Source organism: Triturus cristatus, chromosome 7 (genome assembly GCF_964204655.1).
Source record: "Triturus cristatus chromosome 7, aTriCri1.1, whole genome shotgun sequence".
NCBI classification, from domain to species: Eukaryota; Metazoa; Chordata; class Amphibia; order Caudata; family Salamandridae; genus Triturus; species Triturus cristatus.
Window position 1 is genome coordinate 1,425,552,314 of NC_140590.1, and position 20,329 is coordinate 1,425,572,642.

Sequence of the window (20,329 nt, forward strand, 5' to 3'; positions counted from 1 at the left end):
GTTCATTAGAAGCATTTTTACTTCTTTTTTGAAGAGGTAAGGGAAGGGATTCTGCGTACATCTGGAGGTAAGGCGTTCCAAATCTTCGGAGCGATACCTGAAAATGCTCTGCAACCACTTCTCTTTTTGTGGAAGGATTGTGGTTTTAGTAGTAGTGAACTCACACTTCGCGATTGTCTGCATCCTCCCGACCGCTCTAGCTTTTGTGCTAAGTAACTGGGAGTATTGCTATGCAGGGCTTTATGGGTCATGTAGGCGATCTTTAGTTGTATTCTAGCCTCGTATGAGAGCCAGTTCAGAACTTTTAAGGTTGGAGAAATGTGGTTATTTCTTTTAGTTACCAAGACCAGTCTGGCCGCAGTGTTAAGTGATGCCCTCAGCGGGGCCAGCTTGTATTTGGGAAGACCGCATAGAGTGGTGCTTCCATAGTCCAATCTCGGTAACACTAGGGCTTGGACCACCATTTTTAAGTCGGTCTGTGGGAGGATGGTCAGACTTGCTGATGAGGATAATCTCCTCCATGCCTTCACTACCTTATATACTAGTCTTTAGACGTGCAAGCCTCACACTGAGATACACCTGAATATATCTAGACCGAATTGCTTTTGCATAGCTGAGGGGGGATGATTACTGTTGATTTCTTAAGCAACCTAAAAACTAAGGCAGAGGTAGTGGCAAATATCCTCAGAAAACAAAGTGGTAAACCACCATGTATGAATGAACTGCGATGGCCAAATGTAAATTTTAAAAAGAACATACCTCTATACTAACCCCACAGCTAATGACACTCTTTAAGGAGGTGTATGAGAAGAGTGTTTATCCACTGTCAATGAGGGAGAGTACATTTACCATGCTTATGCTCCTTTAACCTAGTAAACCAGTACATCTTTGTGAATCTTACAGGCCATTATCATTCAACACAGTCCCTAAAATACTAGCTACAACAGTGGCCAAAGGTCTACTTTCACTGGTTCCTGGCTTAATACGGCCTAACCAATCTGGTTTTATCTTCACAAGATAAACATCCCAGAACTTGCGAACACCATTCGTCCTATTTCACCAGCTGAACCAGGAGTTGGAATCAGCAGCGACACTTGTGGATACAGCCAAGGCGTTCAATTCCCTGGAGTGGGGTATTTATATCTCATACTGCAGAGAATGGGGTTGTCACAGTCCTTTGTCCAGTGTGTCCAGTTACTCAACATCAGCCTTACTCAAAATCAGCCTCATTGTTCGCATACACATAAATGGGTCACTTTGTGATCCTATGTTAATAACTCGTGGCACCAGACAGGGATGCCCTCTAGCCCCAATTTTGTTTGACCTAGAGAAATAGCCACTTGCATGTATACTACTAAGGCATTACTCAAAACCTGAACTTCACTGACTGGAATTGTCTGATATTACTACACGTTGATGACATTGTGGTCTATTTTTCAGACATAGAGGACAACCATAAAGATTGGATATCTCTCGGGCTTAAATATAAATTGGAGCAAATCCCTCGTTCTCCCCATCACTTACACCACTAAGAAATGCATATTAGAGTATCCCACTGAATGCTGTACTAAGTAAAAAGGTATGGCATGTGGATCAATTGAGATCCGGTTGTCTTTATTAAAAATAAAAAATAAAAATTAAAAACTATGTAGCGATTACAGGTCTTGAAACTCATAAAAAGAATGTCTGTTCTCCTGTTTGACAGGTAGAAAAGCACTGCTGATGGACTGTTTTGCCAAAATTTAGTGTTATGTTTCAACATTTTGTTACCACTGCCCAGGCACATTATCTATGTACTAAGGTTTCTATTGATCAAACTAGCCTTGGGTGGCATACAGCCATGGATTAAATGGGAAGTACTTACCTTGCCATATGATCAGGCTGATGTGCAGCTCCACATTTGGAGCTGAACTATCTTTGTGTCCAGTCAAAATACACCAATTACTTATATTACAAGTCACCTTTTTTGCCGCATATGGCGATTGAGGAATAGGATTGTAGCCTGGTCATCAGGCAAATACAGTAACAGATTTAACCATAAACTGAGCAATGGTGTACGCTGAGGAATGGCACATTTAAGGTCTGTTTTGACATATACAGTCACAAAATCAGAAACAGGTTTGGTCTTATGGTCCAGAAAATTGGTAGGTTTTCTCAATTGCTGTAAGGCATGAATCTATCAGCCTAAAAGGCAGAAGGCCAGATGGCTAGGAGCAAAGATCTGTAAAGCCCAAGGCACTGAACCTCTTGTATTCTTAATCTGTTTGGAAGATTACGCATGAACAACAAGACCTTCTGGCGACTGGTGGGAGAACAGAAAGTGAGATCACTTTTAGCAGACCAATGGTGTCTGGCAATCAGTGTATGGACTGCTGGGCCCAAAAAGGGGGTCTCCAACACAGTCATGATAGGATCAGGGAGGACCTCTTTACACAGAAGCAAGGGTTCCGATGTTGTGGTGGGTGATAGTCATTCCTTTGAAGGCATACTTAGGGCACGGTCAAATCAAAGGCTTCTGCAACATTCAAACAGCCACTGTAAACAAAGACAACGCCCGAAACAAGTCCAGAACTGGGGATGTCCCTGCTGGGGTAGTATCAAAGCCGCTGATATTTTCTGAGTAAAGATACAGCCCAGCATCTGTACTGTGCGTTGAGAGGACGTGATCAGCTTCCGAGTCATCTTCCTCCATACAGCTATTGTCCTCAGGATCCACAACTAAGGCTTCTGAATCGGAGCTGAAGATGTCCTCAAAACGGGTGAATGTCTGAGCCCTGGGAAGGTGTTCACAATACGGAGTCATTGAATTTGATCTTAAAATTCCCTTTTGCAACATTGATAATTTCTTTACCAGTTGATACCTTGTTTGGCACCAAGGACGCCTCTATGCATTGTGCAAAAGAATAATGCAGCGGGAAACAAAACTGGCATTCCACTGTCCATGCTATTTGCTTGATACCACATGTGATAGATTTTGTGATATGAAGTGTTATTTTCAGTGAAATAAATGTAGGTTAAAAAGAAATATCTTGGCCAAATTCTATCAGTCAATGTTATGAAACTGAAGACTCAGTGACTGGTTCACAGATACCATACCGAATAAAATACAAACAGTTTTTTTCGAACATGCAATTAATGGATTTAAAATCAGCTTCAGCCCTACTCCGCATTACTGTTTCTGAATCTTTATGCAAAACCTAATGTCTCATTTGACATTTGTTCAATCTATCCGTTCGCTGCCAAGTGCTGTTTTCTTCGAGTTCATCTATGTGACCTAAATGAGCCCCAGCAACTATGACTTCTTGCCTTAATGAATTTATTAAAAGTCATTTAATATTTAATGTACTGCTTTCTCTACGAAACCAGATAATTATTTCAAAATGGGATAGCATCAACAGCCCTGGATTTGCAAACGGTTCAGCAAGATAATGTTGCCAAACCTATATCTTCAAAACTGTACATCCTAAAAGGAACCTGAGCATTGTACCTCATTGCAGCAGAAAGGTATTTCTGGCGATCTAAGCCGAAAAAGCAAGTAAATGTATTTTAATTCATTTGTCAACCCTTATATTTGCTAGATCTCTAAATGCATTCAATACCACTTCATTTGAAATGCTGATCTTGGAAAAGAGCATTACATTATCTGCCAAAATGAACACTTAAACAAGAACTCTACTTCATGTTGTTTCGCTAATTAAATGCTCGTGCTCCCATTAGGCCATCAAATGTATGATTTTGAGTAGTTCACTTTGAAGCCACAAAATACTCAAAATCCTCTTATTGAAGAAATAATGCTGTTTTCTACAAAGATTAAAAAACGCCTGTGAAATCGGGGAATTTTTGGCGTTGTCCAATACTTGTTTTCCAAACAGCGTTATTTTTCCCTATTTTTTTTATATGTATGAATATACCTGTGGACCGGACATAAAACAAAAGAGCATTTTACATTTACTAGAAACGCCAATTGGTTAACAGAGCAAAAACTATGCAAGGAGATGCCTATTTCGATCAGGCTTGTATCCCAATGTTCTTCCCTTTCCAAGAAAAAAACCAAAAAGAAGAATCCCCTGCTGGATATTTTAGCTGCCATGGAAAACACTGGATAGGGCCCCTGCATGGGGTCAGGTTGAGACTGGAGCAGTCTTAGCCACTCTCCTGGCAAAGAAAGCAATGGTCTGCATCAGTCCCCTCTCCTTTCTCAGCATCCATGCAGAGATATTAGGCTTTTTCATCCCAGAAACAACCCCGCCTGAAAACAAGCACCACATGCAGGGCTGGTGAACCACCGCCTTAAGACAACTCTACTTTAGTTTACTGTGACAGATAGGCACCTACCTAAACTTATCAGGCAGTATGCTGTGGTAGCACAGTACCCATGAAGTTGTGAGGTACAATCTTAACAAATATCAAGGATCATCAACAGAACCAACACTGTCCGAGCCAGCTGCAGGTGGCACGTGCATGACAAACCATGCAATCTATTCAATTAAAAAATATATTTTGCCAGGGCCATAAATAATTAACAATATACAGAATAACCCGATAGTACTCTACAAAAAATATCTAAGTCTAAACCGACAATCGAAAGCAAAGTCAATATTTAACGTCATAGCCCAAGAAGAGTTGGTGAAACAAGAACGACAGGGAAATATTAGGATAACATGTCATGCTCTCTTCAAAATCAAAATAGCCATGGAATCAACATTCTTCAGTTTGAGATGAATGCCCACATTGCAAATCAAATCTCAACGGGAAAGTGGTGAAGAGTCACTGCAAGTCTTGTGGTGGTGGTCGCACATACAGAGACCAAGAGACTTTCTCCAGCTACAAATCGTCATGTATGGACAATTAGAGAGACACATTATGTGTAGTATTCTGCCCAGTAACCTTTAGTCAATAAATTTAAAATACATCTTAAAATCCAGGCTGACATTACCAACAAAGCAACACTCTAGAACGCTTATTGTTCACAACTGTTAGAGATGCAGGGCTCCGTACAGAGGACCGTTGTTTTCTCTTCATTGCATGGCTTCTTAAAAAGAGATCAAATAGAGTTTATCAAACTCTATGGCAGGACTGGAGATGAGGATTATGGTTTTCTTTCTTCTCTATAGTTCTCCCGCAGTCATGTAAACAGATCAAACAACTAACTAACTTTCCCTGGAAAAGGAATAACATTTATTTACACCAATCACAATCTAGTCGAAGCTACAACTGAGCAGGTCTCTTCCTGTAACTACTTCTTCGCTGTTTCCGCAGCAGGTCAGTCAAGTTTCTCCCTCAGTTTTTTTTTTTTTTTAAGAGAACGTGCATTTATTCAGGTGCATTTGCATTTATTCAGGTTGCACTAACAAGCTTTCCTTATTAAAACAGGTACCGTAAGAACCCGCGAAGGAAGAAAAGGCACAGTTGTTGCATTGGACTGGACTCCGATTGGTTTAAAAAAAGTTGTTCCTTTCCCTGGAGCTTCTGGGAAAGTTAGTTTGTCATTTGTGTGTTTACATGGGCTGCTGGAAAAATAAAGGTGAAGAAAGAAAGGCTGAATCCTCGTCTCAGTATCTTTAATAGAATTGAAACGTTCCTTGGCATTAGCTAAGAAATTTCACATTCTCTATTGAAGTGTAGAGTGCCTTTCATTATGAGCATGGTTTATCTGTTTTATTTCATTTATATTGTGCGAATTAGCAAAACGAATTCAACACATCTAAGAAAGCAAAATCACCACATACATCATGTGCTTAACTTTCTGACAGTTTTAAAGGCCTGTTGAAACTAAAACCAAAACGAAAGAGTGAGTTTCCAAGGCAAACTTGTTCCAGGGCCAACACTTTCGCCAACACGTTTGCAACTTGTATCTACTATTCGGGACCACTAGCAAGCAGCCCAAGATCAGATGTTCTGTCACAGCAAGTCATAAGCACTACTACTGTGCTTAACCAGCAACTGCAGGATGAGCTAGTAAATTTGGTTTGCTACATTCAGATTGTGTGTCATGAAATGCTCATGTTCTGCTTGAATTCTCATCTTCACAAGCTTCTTTACACTGTGCTTCCTTGACCTTAAAAGCTTTTACAATTCTAAGTGTAAAAATGTGGCTAATGAAACTTGTTGGAATCTGGTTTGTCTTTACCAGAGACATATCATCCCACGAGGTTTCTCTTTCATCAACTTTGTAGGCGAATATATTCAGTATAAAAGCACCCGTTCAGCGGCAGGGTCTCACTTGAGAGGCTCCTGTCCAAAAGGACCGTGGGTGATGCATCCATCCTCCATGTGGAGCAGAAACAGATAACCTTTGTCTTTTCCTTTACATACAGAAAAATATTGGCTTGCAACTTTTATGAACTATTATCTCAATATACAGGTTCCATGGGTAGTCATTTGGTTTCGTAGTGGTCTTAGTTATGCAAGTGCCACATTTCAATATACATCTCTTATTTAGGTTTTCAAAATCTTATTGATGGTTTTTAACCTCTGTATTTTGGCTTTCTTGAATCAAGTACTGTTGCCAAACCAAAGAAAGTGATGTCTCATTAACACTTTGCAAGCCTGCTAGATATTTACAATGGACTTTGACCAATTACTGTTTGTTAGGAGATAATTCAAGAGCTCCGTTTGGCTAGCTTGTCAGAGGAAAGAATCCGGTAGAATATGATTTCCACATGCAGACCTAGCTTTGTGAAACTAGCACCTCCTTTATGTATTATGCATACAATTAATTTTATGCCCCTGGAACAAAAACATACAATACAGGTTTGTGGTCTTAAACTGGAAAGTCTTACCTTTTTGCAATCAAGAAGAAAAAGGTTGGCAGAAAACAGTTAGCAAACCGGTTCTGATTAAACTACATCGTCAACAAATGGTGTATACAACTATCGAACGAGTAAAGATAACATGGCAATGAAACTCACTGTGCAAGGGAGCATTGGGTATCAACAGATGAAAATTACTTAATCTGTGAAGTGAGAGACAAGCAGATATTTTTTATTTCAAACAAGCAAGACTCTTTATTTAGTTCTTTCCCTTTCACTTTACATTTAATGTAATGCATACCAAAGGGTTTCTACCAAATGTTACAAGTTTTTTTTATAGGTCATTACAGTACAAACGGAGAGAACGTGTGGCAACCTTTTAACAAAGTGATTTTCTCTAGTGTGGTGTAAACTGCCTACTCAACCATGGTTTGGAGTTTACTGCGGTGCACAGGCGCAGCAGAGTATGTCCAGAGGGTCTAAAGGCAAAGTGGTTAGCAACCTGATACAAAGAGTAAACACTTACAGGGGCTGACATCCCGGTATCGATTCCGGCTTTTATTTTCAGGAAGCCTGGCCATTTTGCATGGAAAGTCACTTGCTTCATGTCGGATATCCTAAAAACAAAATGAAGTAAATTGTCAGGAATCAAACTAAACTAGTAGAAAATACAAAGCAAAATAATTTGAAGGTACCATAAAATCTTTTTCTCTCATGCTTGGCTCTCAACTTGGTGCTGTGCTGTAGATAATTGTATGTAGTCTTTCAGAATGCCCTTTTCATGGATTCCAAATACTGCCAACTGGGAAGACCTAGGAATAGCCAACTGCAATTGGTAGTCCAATGTGTACCCCCAATAACCCTTTCTGTGGTGACACTTGCCCAGTATGGAGCAAGGCTGTTCTCTCTGAACCGTGAAATAAAGATGTGCTTGCTCTTCTGAGTTTTTAGGCATTGGAACAAAAGGAGAAATCAATAATCAGTAAAAGAAATTAAACAGTCCGACAGTTTCCAACTTGAGGGAAACGGGATATATCAATGCTCCTTCTAACAAGAAGTAACGATTATCATAAAATGAAGATAAATTACCAAGTCTCTGGTGTGCAATTTAGGAAAACATAGAAAGAGTACAAGGGTGACAAAACTGATCAATGCAAAAATGGCAAATGTATTCCACAATTCAGAAAAAAAAGTTGCTCAACACTTGATCACAAATATACAGTAAATGAAGAAAAGCAAATGATCCACGCTAGATTAATGAATGCAATACACAGTAATAGAACAGAGTAAAAAACTCATAAGAAAGGGAGTGAGTGTAACAGCCCACAAATATATAACCAAATTAAAATTGATATAAATCAATACAACTGTCAACATGGGCTTCAATGTTACTTTGTTATGTTTCCTTGAACTGGGCCCTGTGGCCTTTATGTTACTAGCAACAGAGCCTCAATTTACATAACAGCCAAGAACAAGAAAGACACCATGTTTGTTTATCAAAAAGCCTTTGGGACTGCTAAAGACTGCATGGTTAGTGAGTAGCTTTCATATTTGTTCACAATGCAGATTACTGGTCTAGCTTGCTTCCATTTTCTAAACACTAGTAAGCTTTCTGTTTTTCATGGCTCTAAAAGAAGTTACTAGAACCCCTATAATAAAATTATAACAATTGTCCATATTTGTAACATATCATCCCCTTAAGGTTTCAAGTCGCTGGGGACCGTCGAGGAGATCAAGTGAGCTATTGCCCAGAGTCGCATGATGTTGAGCTGAGCTGCTGCCGGTGATCGAACCGTGAGCCCTGCACTCTGTAGTTTGCCACTCTGGCCGCTCCGCCACATTTCTCCCACTGGTTTGTGGTGTTACTCATTTAAATCACGAGGCATGTTATTTTAAAAGAGTTCAGACTAGACATTGAGCTTATTAGTGTGTTATTTCCGTGTCATAATATATCAGAGTTCCAAGCTTACTACCATCTCCTGGAGTAAGACCAGACTACTCGAGATAGCCACCTTGTATAGTCAAGGATTAAAAGGAAGTCCTTATTTATTGAACTGGAGTGCACGATTAATGGAAGCCCACGAATAACAGTGGCACCTCACAGATACTGTATAGTACCTGCTGGCACCTACCAAACCCGGAGGAAAGAAGAAAAACATACTTTTCTCCTCCCCGTTTATTAGTGGAAGCAGACATTGTAATTAGAAATATGTGCACTTCTGGTTTAATTTAGTTCAAAAGACACACACATTACAGTCATGTTAAGTATCGATTTCGGCATGCAATTTGTTTCCAATAATGTGTGTGTGTGTACTTTCCGTATCAGGGAAGCAAGAAAATTCTAGAAACACTATAAGGACATCAGAAGGACTCTATAGAGAGGTTGTTTGCATCGGCTTCATAGATGAAGCATTAGCAATGACGAAAAGAGTAGTAGTAAATACAGAAAGTAAAGCATTCCTGCAACAAGGTTCACACTCCCCCCAAAAAACTATCTACTTGAAAAACTAACATAAGAATTTCAGCAGTCAAAGCTAACAAGAGTATGGCTCTACTGAACTTTGGAATTACTTAGGGACGCAGATTTGAACCCTGCTCGCGATTTATTAAATTTCTTCGTTTTAGCATTTCATATACTGCTGAAGTTACCTTATGGATACTTAAGAGTACTGCACTCAAACTGGTGCAGATGTTTTATTAAAAATTGGTCCATTTTCAGTCATCAAAATGTGAAGAAAATGTAGAAAAATGTCTTAACCAGTTTGCTGAAACAAACTGCTTAAAATTAAGGAGGACTAGTCTGAAAGGTATTGCAGACTGAAAAGAGATTAAAGGAGATAGCCAAAACGACAGATTGTTGTAGGGCAATTAAAGTACATTGATGCATGAGAAGTTTCTTTTGACATCAACAGAACAAAGGGTGGCAGCGGTGGCTCCTCCGCTAAGGCAGAGGAGCATCGTACCACTGCTCTCTGAGCAGTTCAAAAAGAACAGTAAAATGATAACTTTATCATTTTATTATTCCTTATTGGCTTAGGTGCAGGCTGGGCTCGCCAGAGCAGGGGGAGGAGTGGCGAGTACTCTAAGTGCACAAGACGGTTTGGCCGGTCGAGTGGAGCGTCGTCGAGCGGACAGGCGTCGAGTGGCGCACTGCCAGATTTTCAGATAAATCCTCTTAGTTTTAACTCAGAGATAGGAAAGTAACCACTTAGCTCCTTTGGAAGACCGAGCCTAACATTTGATCTAGGTCTTTGAATGCATAGCGAATGTGACAAGATAAGAACAACATTTATAGGCCGGTTTACAAAAACCAAGCACTCGTGTAAGAATATAGTAAACCGGCTATGCTCCACGGGAATGACTAACTCAAGCTGGACAGCCTAAAATAAAGCCAGCAAACAGAAAGCAGGCAACTGTGAGTTACAAACCACGAACCCTAAGGTAAGCAATGAGCAAAATAAGTTCTTCGGTCAGATTTCAGAACGTCGCCAACAAGTCATAAGCAAACCAGGTTTCAACCTAAGAAGGATAAATCATTGGCAGGTCACGAATAATAATTGTACACAAAATTAAGTGTGGAAATCATACTGTGAACAGGTTAGCAGAGTATATTTTTTCATGGCAGCCAACAGAAGGCAAGCCATTCTTACCAGGAACAATAACAAACTGCACAGAGCATATACTTTTCAGGTACCAGTCTATAACAAGCAATGCATTCAATTGATTTGGCAAGGCATTAAATGGTTTGGAAGAAAAACTGCTGAGAAATTCACTGGCACAGTACACTTAAGTAATGTAGCATTTCAGTTTTCAGATCTTTAACAGCATTTTGGGGATGATAATCAATCACCTCAGTGGTCTCAATCATCTATCACACAAATCTGTTATTCTAGATTATATGGTGTCAAAAGCCATAATTTTCTATCAGCCAGCTTAACAGCGCTCCAGGTCAGAGAGCATTTTAGTTGTTGTCTGCTTTCAAAAAGTAGGCAGGTGCCACCATCTCAAACCCTCATCATAAAACGGAATACGGTTACTTCATAATCAAAACAAGTATTGCCAAAGGCAACAGGTTTTTTCAATGGCTTTACCAGACATTTTGGCTTTGTCTATGCTTCTCCTTGATCCTCTTCCATGAAGTCAAAAAGATAACAATTTTGTGAGACAATGTGGAACAGTATGTCAGGGGAAAAAAAGACTCTGTATGCTAGTGCTCCCATGCATGCATGCATCACCATGGGTGTGCACGTATGCATCATGATGAGGTGGGCATTTTTTTCCCCTTTTTTTTTTTTTTTAAGTCTAATTTATTGTTAGAAGATGGCAGATACCAGTCTTCTGTGTTAATTTAAAAGAAAGAAAATGCTTATAAAAGCGCATTCTAGGGAAAGGAGCGGACCAAAAAAAAGTGAAGGTGGTCATGCCTCCCAAAAAATGAAATAAATTCAAGGGTTGAGGAGAAAGTCATTGCTACTTAGCAGGGTGTGGAGTAGCAACGGAGACGCAAAAGAGGTTATGTCGAAAAATAAAACAATAAAATATTAACAATTCAGGAGGGGAGGCGGAAGCAACAGACATGCAAGGGGGGATAGAGCAGCATGAACAGTGCAGGGGTATTTCAGGGTGGAAGCAGCATAAGAAAACACATGCATTTCCATAGAGTGCTCATAGAAAAAGAAGTAGTGCTCTGTATGTAAGCAGTGGAAGGATACAAGTGATCCAATCGAAAGGATGATAAAGAAGCTTTGCTTCACGGAAGGAACAAAAAAAAAAAAAAAGGAGGATGGAAAGTCACTGAATAATAAGCAAGCAAATAGGATTGACAAGAAAGCCAACCAATTGTATGCAATGGACTGAGACACCGCCCACTGTAAGTATTGGCATTGTCCACAATAGGTCCTCAATAAAAGAGAGCTAAAAACTATTTGTTGGCGAGGCCCAAAATTTGAAGATATTACTAACAGATAATATTGAATACAAAAGACAAATAAGATAGATGAAAAGCAAATAGGGGAGGTCCAGAATGCTCCTTTGCAGAGGCTGGGGAGAAGTTTAACGAAAAGAAAGATGAGACAACAGAGAAATGGAACAAGCATTTGGCAATGCCAATATGCCTGGCCTTGGCAAGCTGGTACAAGGATTACATTTTTGTTCATTTTTAATGCAAGCCTATGTTTAAAAAAAGATGCTCCTTATCGGGCAGCGTTACTGAGAATTAGTATAGAAATCCTATTTTGTTTTCATGTACATCACATGAAACCTCAATGACAACAAAAATTCAAAATAAAAGGATTATGAATGAAAAAACATGAGCATTAGCAAAGTGAAGGATTGGCCCACCTGCCATGACATCAAGTGCACTTCTTTTTTAGGGGATGTACACGTCAGCAGAAAAAATGGTGTCACTCAGTGCAAGAGGGCCAGTGGTTGGTGAGGAGTGACCCATTACCCCATGTGCTATGCAATGGTCGGCAAAGCAAAATGTAAATGACAGACCAATGGATAAAAGCGGCTGACCCAAAGGCTCACAAAGTATTTAAATACACATCATCCACTTACATACTTTTTTTTAATGACATGACGCTGCAAAGACAATTGAATTTGTCTCTGGTTCAGAACTAATAAAGAGAGAAGATGAGTCGATCAAAAATGTAATTAGTAGAAAGGCTACACAAAGTGGATCGAGGTTGGATTACACCAGTAAGCAACTAGGTTATGGATGTTAAACTGCTTGCTTAGGGATATTTCCATCTTGAAAACAACTGAATTCTTTTTAGCTTATCCAATCTGTCTTTGCAACCACAAAACAAATACCATCAGAGAACCAATATGACATGTATGTAAATAAAGTTGGCTTAAACTAGTTCCTAAATTAGTAATTCAATTAAAATGTCATTTCAATCAGATTAGGACTACAAATCACAATCGAATTAAAGCAGTTTTCAATGTATCAAGGTCACCGTCACCCAGCGAGCACTATGAAGCTCCCCCATGTTCAGTAATTTGAAAAATCATTTAGCTATCGATGACAAACAATGGCCTGCTGTCTTGAATTGTAAGAAATTCAGCTCTTCAGTTCTACCCTGAATGTTTAGCGATCAAAAATAAGCCTCTTCTAAAATGCAAAATTTCCATATGCCTAAGTGAACATGTATTTTTCTCATTGTTCTTCTAGAATAATAACTTTGGATTTCGAAACCATTACGGTAGGGACTGAGAATGTAACAAAATGAAAAACGTTTTAAGACACCAAATTGTAGCATCTGGTCAAAATATTATGGCGATTATCCTGAAGGAATTTTTAACTAAAATACCACTGTGGATGTCCGTTTTAGACGGTGGGGTTTTAATCATTTACAAAAAAGGAAATAAAATCCTTGGCATACTAGTGCACCAGGATGGGATAAGAGGGGACAAGACTACCAAAGTGCTGTGAGGGTGGAGATTCGGTCTATACCATTAATACTGTGCCTGAGAGGGAAGTTTGCACTGTGGAAGGCATGCTGATAATGTTCAGTGAGAGAAGGAAGTTGGGCTGCGGTGTCCATGATGTACCGTTACTGGTCGGTGACAGAAGGAAGTTAGGATGAAGGTGCCTATGATGTACCTGCTCTGGGAGGAAGGGAGATGCCTGTCTTGTGCAAGCTTGGTGAAACACTCAACCAAAGCAATGTGCGATTGGCATAGGTAAAGCTTTACTCAACCGGCACACTAAGCCCAAATACAAAATGTGACTCTCAGCAGATGCAATCACGTCTCAGCAATACTTACCCAAGTTTCTGCCCTTTATACGCAGTGCTCTGCTCTCAAACCCTAGACAGAAGAGCTTATATGGTTGCAGCAGATATCAAATTTAATTTCTTTAACAAACAGGTTGAAATGTCATAAATGTGCGTGTATACTTAGCAGTTCCATTTGTTAAAACTATAGAGCGACCCTTTTTATCGTCATTTGCTCATAAAATTGAATATACAATAAAGAGATGTGTAGAATTCTATGTAAGCAGTAAACAGTCCCCAAGAACTAAATGACACACGTGACTGTTACATAACATGCTAATAATATGTATTAACTTAAATGACTAATAGCAAGATAATTGATTTATTGAGTAAATTAATTACTTTGGCTCTTTGGAGACCCACTCTAGTCAAATGTAAAATGGAATGGGAATTCTAGCCGCAGAACAATTTTCTCCAATCTAGTTTATCCATGTTCCAATCCTCACTACTCAAAATTATCTTGGGAGGGGGGGGGGGTGGACAGACACACATATACATATGACCTCTACAGCTCCGGTATAATCAATCAATTGTTCTTTACTGTTGTTTTGCACTGTCTTGACAGACTCGAGGAAGCAATCTACTCTTCATAGCCATGTGCCTAATGTTAGATAACCAAAAGAGAGCACATAATACGTGTCCCTCCATACGAACTGGTATGAATTCACAGCAGACTCTATTTATGCCTGTCTTTTTGCGGATTATTTTATTTTTAATTAAATGTGTAGTAAGGATTTTTATCCCCCTTTTTAAATTAATAGATTTGTGTTCTTCCTCGTTCCTGGCCCAATGTATTCATGATCCTTTACAGGGCCCCAATGCCTCTGCTTTCCTCTATACAATTTACTGTTACATCAGGCCTCTTGCCCATATTATATAATCCTTTGAATTGATAATGGTCTATGCTCATAACGCCCACCTAATTATGCAATTTAACAAATACTTTGCGAAATCCAGGAGGCAGTGGCTGGATATCTGTCCGCCATCCTGCATTGGGTAAATAACTTGGTGAGATTAAATGGCAGCAAAATTGAAGTTTCACTGGTAGGCCAACACTCTCCATGGACATCAGCCCACTGGAGCGCCTCCTTAGGAGAAATCCCTACCCTGCTTTAAAGTGGAGGAGCCTTGGTTATTTTGCTTCGATAAAGAGGCAACCCTCAAACCCCAAATAACTTCTGTAGCCTCTGACTGTTCCCATCAATTGAAAACTCTTAAAGTTCTCCAATGTGTACCTTCCCACATAAAATCACTTGTGGTCATTAGTCATTAATTCAAGACTGGAATATGCGGACACTTACTGCCTTGCCCTTCCTCCTTCCTTAAACACACAAACAGCAAGTGGCACAAAACATGACCACCAGACTTATTTCTAATACAAGAAGGTATGACAGGGCATCTGATGCCTGTCAATCCCATTATTGTCTTCCGCTTTCCAAGCACATTCAATTTAAGGCCACATGTCTCTACCATGGAGCCTTTTACTAAGAGAGCTCCCTTTTCTTTCAGAATATGCCCCCTACATATTTCCTTGTACACTCTCCCATCTGGTACTCTAATGTTTGATGTCACAAGGTATCCAAGAGCTAGTTTGAAAAGCAGAGGCTTTTCTGTTGAAGGCCCTATAAATGAGAGTTATAAAACTATAATTTATTCAGAAAATCACTCAAACCTTATCGTTCTTCTGAGTCTCCAGATGAGCTATTATGTTTTAGTGGTATGATGCAGATGGGTGACTGGTTTGCACATTCTAAATGCAATATTCACCCAATAATTCTTAACTTCTGAAATTTTCATGCATGTAAACTGATATCCAATAAAATAAAGCTATTTCCTAGCCGGAATACTACTTCGGAATATTGCGCTTAAGAGCAATGTGGTTTATGCAAATAAATGTATGCCATGAATTGTGGCATTTAAGGAAGCAACAATGAAAATGTAATTAGCATTTAAAGCATCAGAAAAACAGTGGAGTCAAGTCCAAAAACTCAATACCGCCTTTTTGTGTATGCTACTTTTTTCCACAGATTTCACCTACCAGATATATGGATATTCCGCTCACTTATCCTTCTATCCAAGAGAATCATAAACTTAGTGCAGTAGAGTGTCTGAACTAATGCAAGATATCCCACAATAACGAGATCTCCTCCAGGCCCTTTAACATCTCATTGCTATGAAACCCCACAAATCTATTTCCTCCTCCAACTTACTTCCTAGGGTCAAGGAAAATGTAAACAAACACATGCTCTTTTGGAAGAAATTGCCTCAAAAGTCAAGAGGTACCAGTGTACACATACTATGAAAAGTGATAATTGGTCTAATAATAATAGATTTAAACACAAAGACTTACATGTATTAAGCATACAGGGCATGATAATTTGCTTAGGATATTTCCTACCAGTCCTGATCTTATAAAACTGCTTTTTCCCTCCAGGATATCGAAAATACTGTATTTCACCAAGATGCAGAGGCATCATGTTTCATGCATTTTCCCTACCCCCTCCATTACTCAAGTTACCTCCACTTCAAAGAATTGTCTGTTTTGGACAAAAAGTTTGTGGTTTTGTGCAGAAACGTTCTCACCAACGAAAGAGGAACATAGATGCTCAGCAGTTGTAAAACGTAAAGAGGCATTAATAGCGGATTAGTAAAGTGCAAATACACTGTAGTCCTTTTATTCATGACATAATGGGTTCTCCATTTTTGCATTTGTTAGCTCACATGTACCAAAGAAAAATAGGTCACAAAAAGCTCCAGAATCAATGCAGCTTGAGGTTAATGAAATTTAACTATAGGCCCTCTAAAGTTGATTCTGCTACAGCCGAAGATTAAATTGTACCAGGGCGCTTTAGCAGATCTATGGGCCAGATGACACTTTACCCTCTCGAGTGATTAGTTCGCTATACAAATCAATTGAACATAACAGTTTACTAGACTCTAAATGCTGTCAAAAAAAAGAAAAACATTTCAATTAGTATACAGTTATGAAAAAATGTTCAAGGTTCTAAATACCCTAGTGCATTCCCGGCCCACACAAAAACAACGCGGATTAATAGTTCCAGACATTATTCTTAAGGATACAGTTGGCCTAAAATATTACAGCCATTTTGTGGCTGGAGTGAAGAGGAACTGGCACTGAAGGCGCGGGAAAACAACGCTCCAGGATTGGAAAAGGGTTAACACCCACAAGGAATTAGTGACTTGGTAATCACTTCTAGTCACAATACTCTTCCGGTCAGTTTTAGAATTTGAGCATGAGTGCCTAACATAATATACTGCCAGTCATACCAGGTAAGGCGTAAAGGAAAAAGTTTGGAAAGGAACAGAATAATATAAGATCAGTTCTATGGCCTCAATTTCCTGTACTGTTCGAGTTTCTGTTCGAGTTTCTCTGGTATAACCAAGTGAAATATTTACAAAACGATCTAGAGAACTAAGGGCGTCAGGTACTAATCTTTTCTGCAGTTGTCAAGCCTGCAATTCGCAAAATCACAAGCTTTACGAATGCAAAACTGCATGTCACAATGTATAAAGTGTACACTAGGATACGAAAATTAATTTGACTTGAAAGACGGCCCTTAATGACAGTCTGCAAATCAGAAGGAATAGGGGTGGCATGAAAGGGGTGTACTCCGTTTCCCTCCAAGATGCAGTGGTATGCAGAAATGGCTTGGAACTCCAACAGCGGTCACAAACCAATGATTCAATACCAACCTGTCAATGCAGGTAGTAGCCATTGGCAAAGTGTAAGTTGTCTAGGACAAACTGCTTCCACTTTGGAAATGCCACTTCCGCTGATTGGGAAGGGTGTGGGGGAACGGACAGCAGCCAAACGGACCATAGCATAGTTATGTTACCCCGTCCCAACCTAAAACCATGTCATTCTCGAAATGCACACCTATTTTTGAAAGCGGCCACTGCCCTTTTGCGGAGCACGTCTGCTTTGATAGAAATGTCAGCACTGAGCAAAAGCAAATACAAGAATGGAGGTCTGCTCTACCTCACAGGCATCCATGACTTCATTTACAGGTAGTCACAAAACAAATCCTACCCCAATCGTACTTAATTTAAATCCAGCGAATAGTGCATTTGCAGGACAACTCATTAGTACATAAACAGCAGCACAAAACTCCGGTTGGGTCGCAAAGCACTTGGTGTGCAAAAAAATATGCTGCATTGTGAGCCGACCTCAGTGCAATCACTCAACCGATGTATGCTCAGATGAGTAGGTTTTAAAATGATAAACTATCACATCAGCCTTATACCTTGTCAGCATTCCTAACCCAGAGTGTCCATCCCCAACCCACATTATCAAGACCACTACAAGATTTAGTTCGTCCCAGACTCTGCCCTGCGACATGGAAGAGGCACCAAAGGCTAAATTCCACTAAATTACATTAAATTACATTAAAACAGGCTTTCAAAAGAAGCAACCAAATGCAGCTTTACTCCAGTCGGACTACCATTTTTTAGGTCTAGCCTCAATCAAGACCTTATGATTTTACAGAATTGATATATATATATATATATATATCCATCCACCATAAGGTTCCTACGCAACAGAGAAATATATATATAATTTCTTATAAGGGCTTTCACCAGCCTTCTTCATCTATTGGTCCATTGCTGTGTCATTGACGTGCTTGTTTCATCCACTACAGCATGTGGCAATAGGTCAGTTCACTTCAGCGACTGGCTAAATTCACTGTGAGTGATGACATACAACTCTTTCATAAGGAACACCTCGTACACAAAGCAATGCCCTTCCGTGACAGGGACTACTATGGTAATGTGGCCTTTTTGAGGCCAAACCTTTTTGTTGCTTTTAACCAATACCTTTTTCATACTGTTGAGGGCCCAGCAGATCAAAAACGCTTTACAAAAATCGTGACAATACAGAACATGTATTGAGAAAGCCAAAAGGTTGGCACCCAATGCCAGTACTATTGCCTTTGCCGATGTTTGCTGTTTCTTTTGCTTCAAAGAGGGCCGGGTTCTATAAATTCACACCTAAACAATGACTTTATAGACAGCCCTATAGCAAGGAGGAGGAATTCGGATTTCTTCAATTTTTTTTTAGTTACAAAAATATATATTTCTAGAGCATATGTTGCAGTGGAGGTTTTTCTAAAGAAGCAGTTGTCCTACAGCTGGCATCGAAGGGTTGCATCTGCATGTGGGCACCTGTATTAGTGCTTTCAGCTTGCATTTACATAGGCACTTCTAAGCAATGCAACAGATGCTGCCATGCCTTAAGGGCGTGATTTTATCAATTACTATCTGCACATTACACAACCACCACAAAGACAAACAAGGCAGAACAAGTGTCCCTTGAGGCACCATCGGGAACAGTGTGGCATCTTCTTTGAAGTTACGGGCATTGCAGCTTAAGCTGCACACATTTTTCTCGATCCTAATCTTGTACGATGATACAAACGTATAATTTCAGGGTAGAGGAACCGCTCCTGAAAATTTAACGTAAAAGTATAAATTGGCTGATTCCAACTAGGCTATAAGTCTTGGGTTTGCCCAGATACCGAGATTCATTTCAGCAACAAGAACATGATCCAGTATGGAGTCAATTTGAGACACAGGATACAGCACGATAAGAGAAAGCACAAATGATTACTTATCCACTCATTTCATTCTATCCCTACCCACACTCTATTAAACACAAGAAATTTAGAGCACAATCCTAGCACAACTAAAACATAGCGGCCAAGGTTTAAGATTGCTATGAGTGATATTTTCATAATTTCAGGATAATTATGAGTGACATTTGAACAACTATGAGTGACACTTTCTCGCGAGAAAAATCAAGCAATGAACACAAGGGAAACATATAAATATCATAAATTATACTATCCCTGCCAAGTACCGCGCATCAGGGGTAGGACTAACACACACAGCTGCCAGATTTTCAGCAGGCATTTGAGTGACATTTTTATGTTTATACTCTACTTATGAGAGGCGTGACACTTTGAATAACATTTTATCAAAAGAAATCCGGAAGAAAACGTGTAAGGGACAAAATAGCTAATCACCCATGCATTGAAATACCGAAATTAGATCACCAAATCCACAGTGGGCAGTTTAGGATTTCTAAAGTTGTTGTGCCATCAGCTCCCTTATTGCTCTTTTGACCCCCCTCCCTCCCTTTTTAGGCCTCAAAATAAACAAACCAAGGACAGCGCAGAGACCCGAGGAGCTGGCAATAAAAGGGTAACAGTGGAGACAATAACAGGGCCTCATACAGGGCAATTACTACATCAGAGGGGGCAATAAGAAGGCATCAGAGGGAGCATTAACAGGGAATAGTGCGGGCAAAAACAATGCATCAGAGGAGCAATAATGAGGCATCAGAGTAGACATTAATGAGAGCCGAGGAGGCATTAACGCCACATTAGAGAGGGCAATACTGGCATCAAAGTTAACATTAATGAGGCATCAGAAGGGGGTATTGCAGTGATATAGAGCAGTCAATAATGGCATAAGGCGGGACAATAATAGCACATGGAATGGGTTAACGGGGCAATAAGTAAGGAAATCATACTACACCAGAGGGGGCGTTAAGGGGGCATTGTGAGGGGGGGGGGGGGGGATACACATAGCATCAGAAAGGACAATGATGGAGCCTCAGAGGTGTCCATAACGAAGCATCAGTGACAGGAATAACAGCAAATTAGATAAGGCAATAACAGGGCGTCCATGAGGACAAAAATGGCGCTTAAGATGGGGGTAATATTAGGGCATCAGAGGGGCTATAATGTCATCAGAGGGAGCAATAACAAGGCATCA

The 20,329-nt window shown here is 39.8% G+C and overlaps 1 protein-coding gene across 1 annotated transcript in view; it reads right to left on the minus strand.

The window, feature by feature from the left end:
- Positions 1-20,329, minus strand: part of PTPN1 (protein tyrosine phosphatase non-receptor type 1) — a 350,095-nt gene that overhangs the window by 180,752 nt on the left and 149,014 nt on the right. The window contains exon 2 of the mRNA XM_085619150.1: positions 7,279-7,369. Coding sequence (XP_085475276.1) covers positions 7,279-7,369 — 91 coding nt within the window. The remainder of the gene's footprint in view (positions 1-7,278; positions 7,370-20,329) is intronic.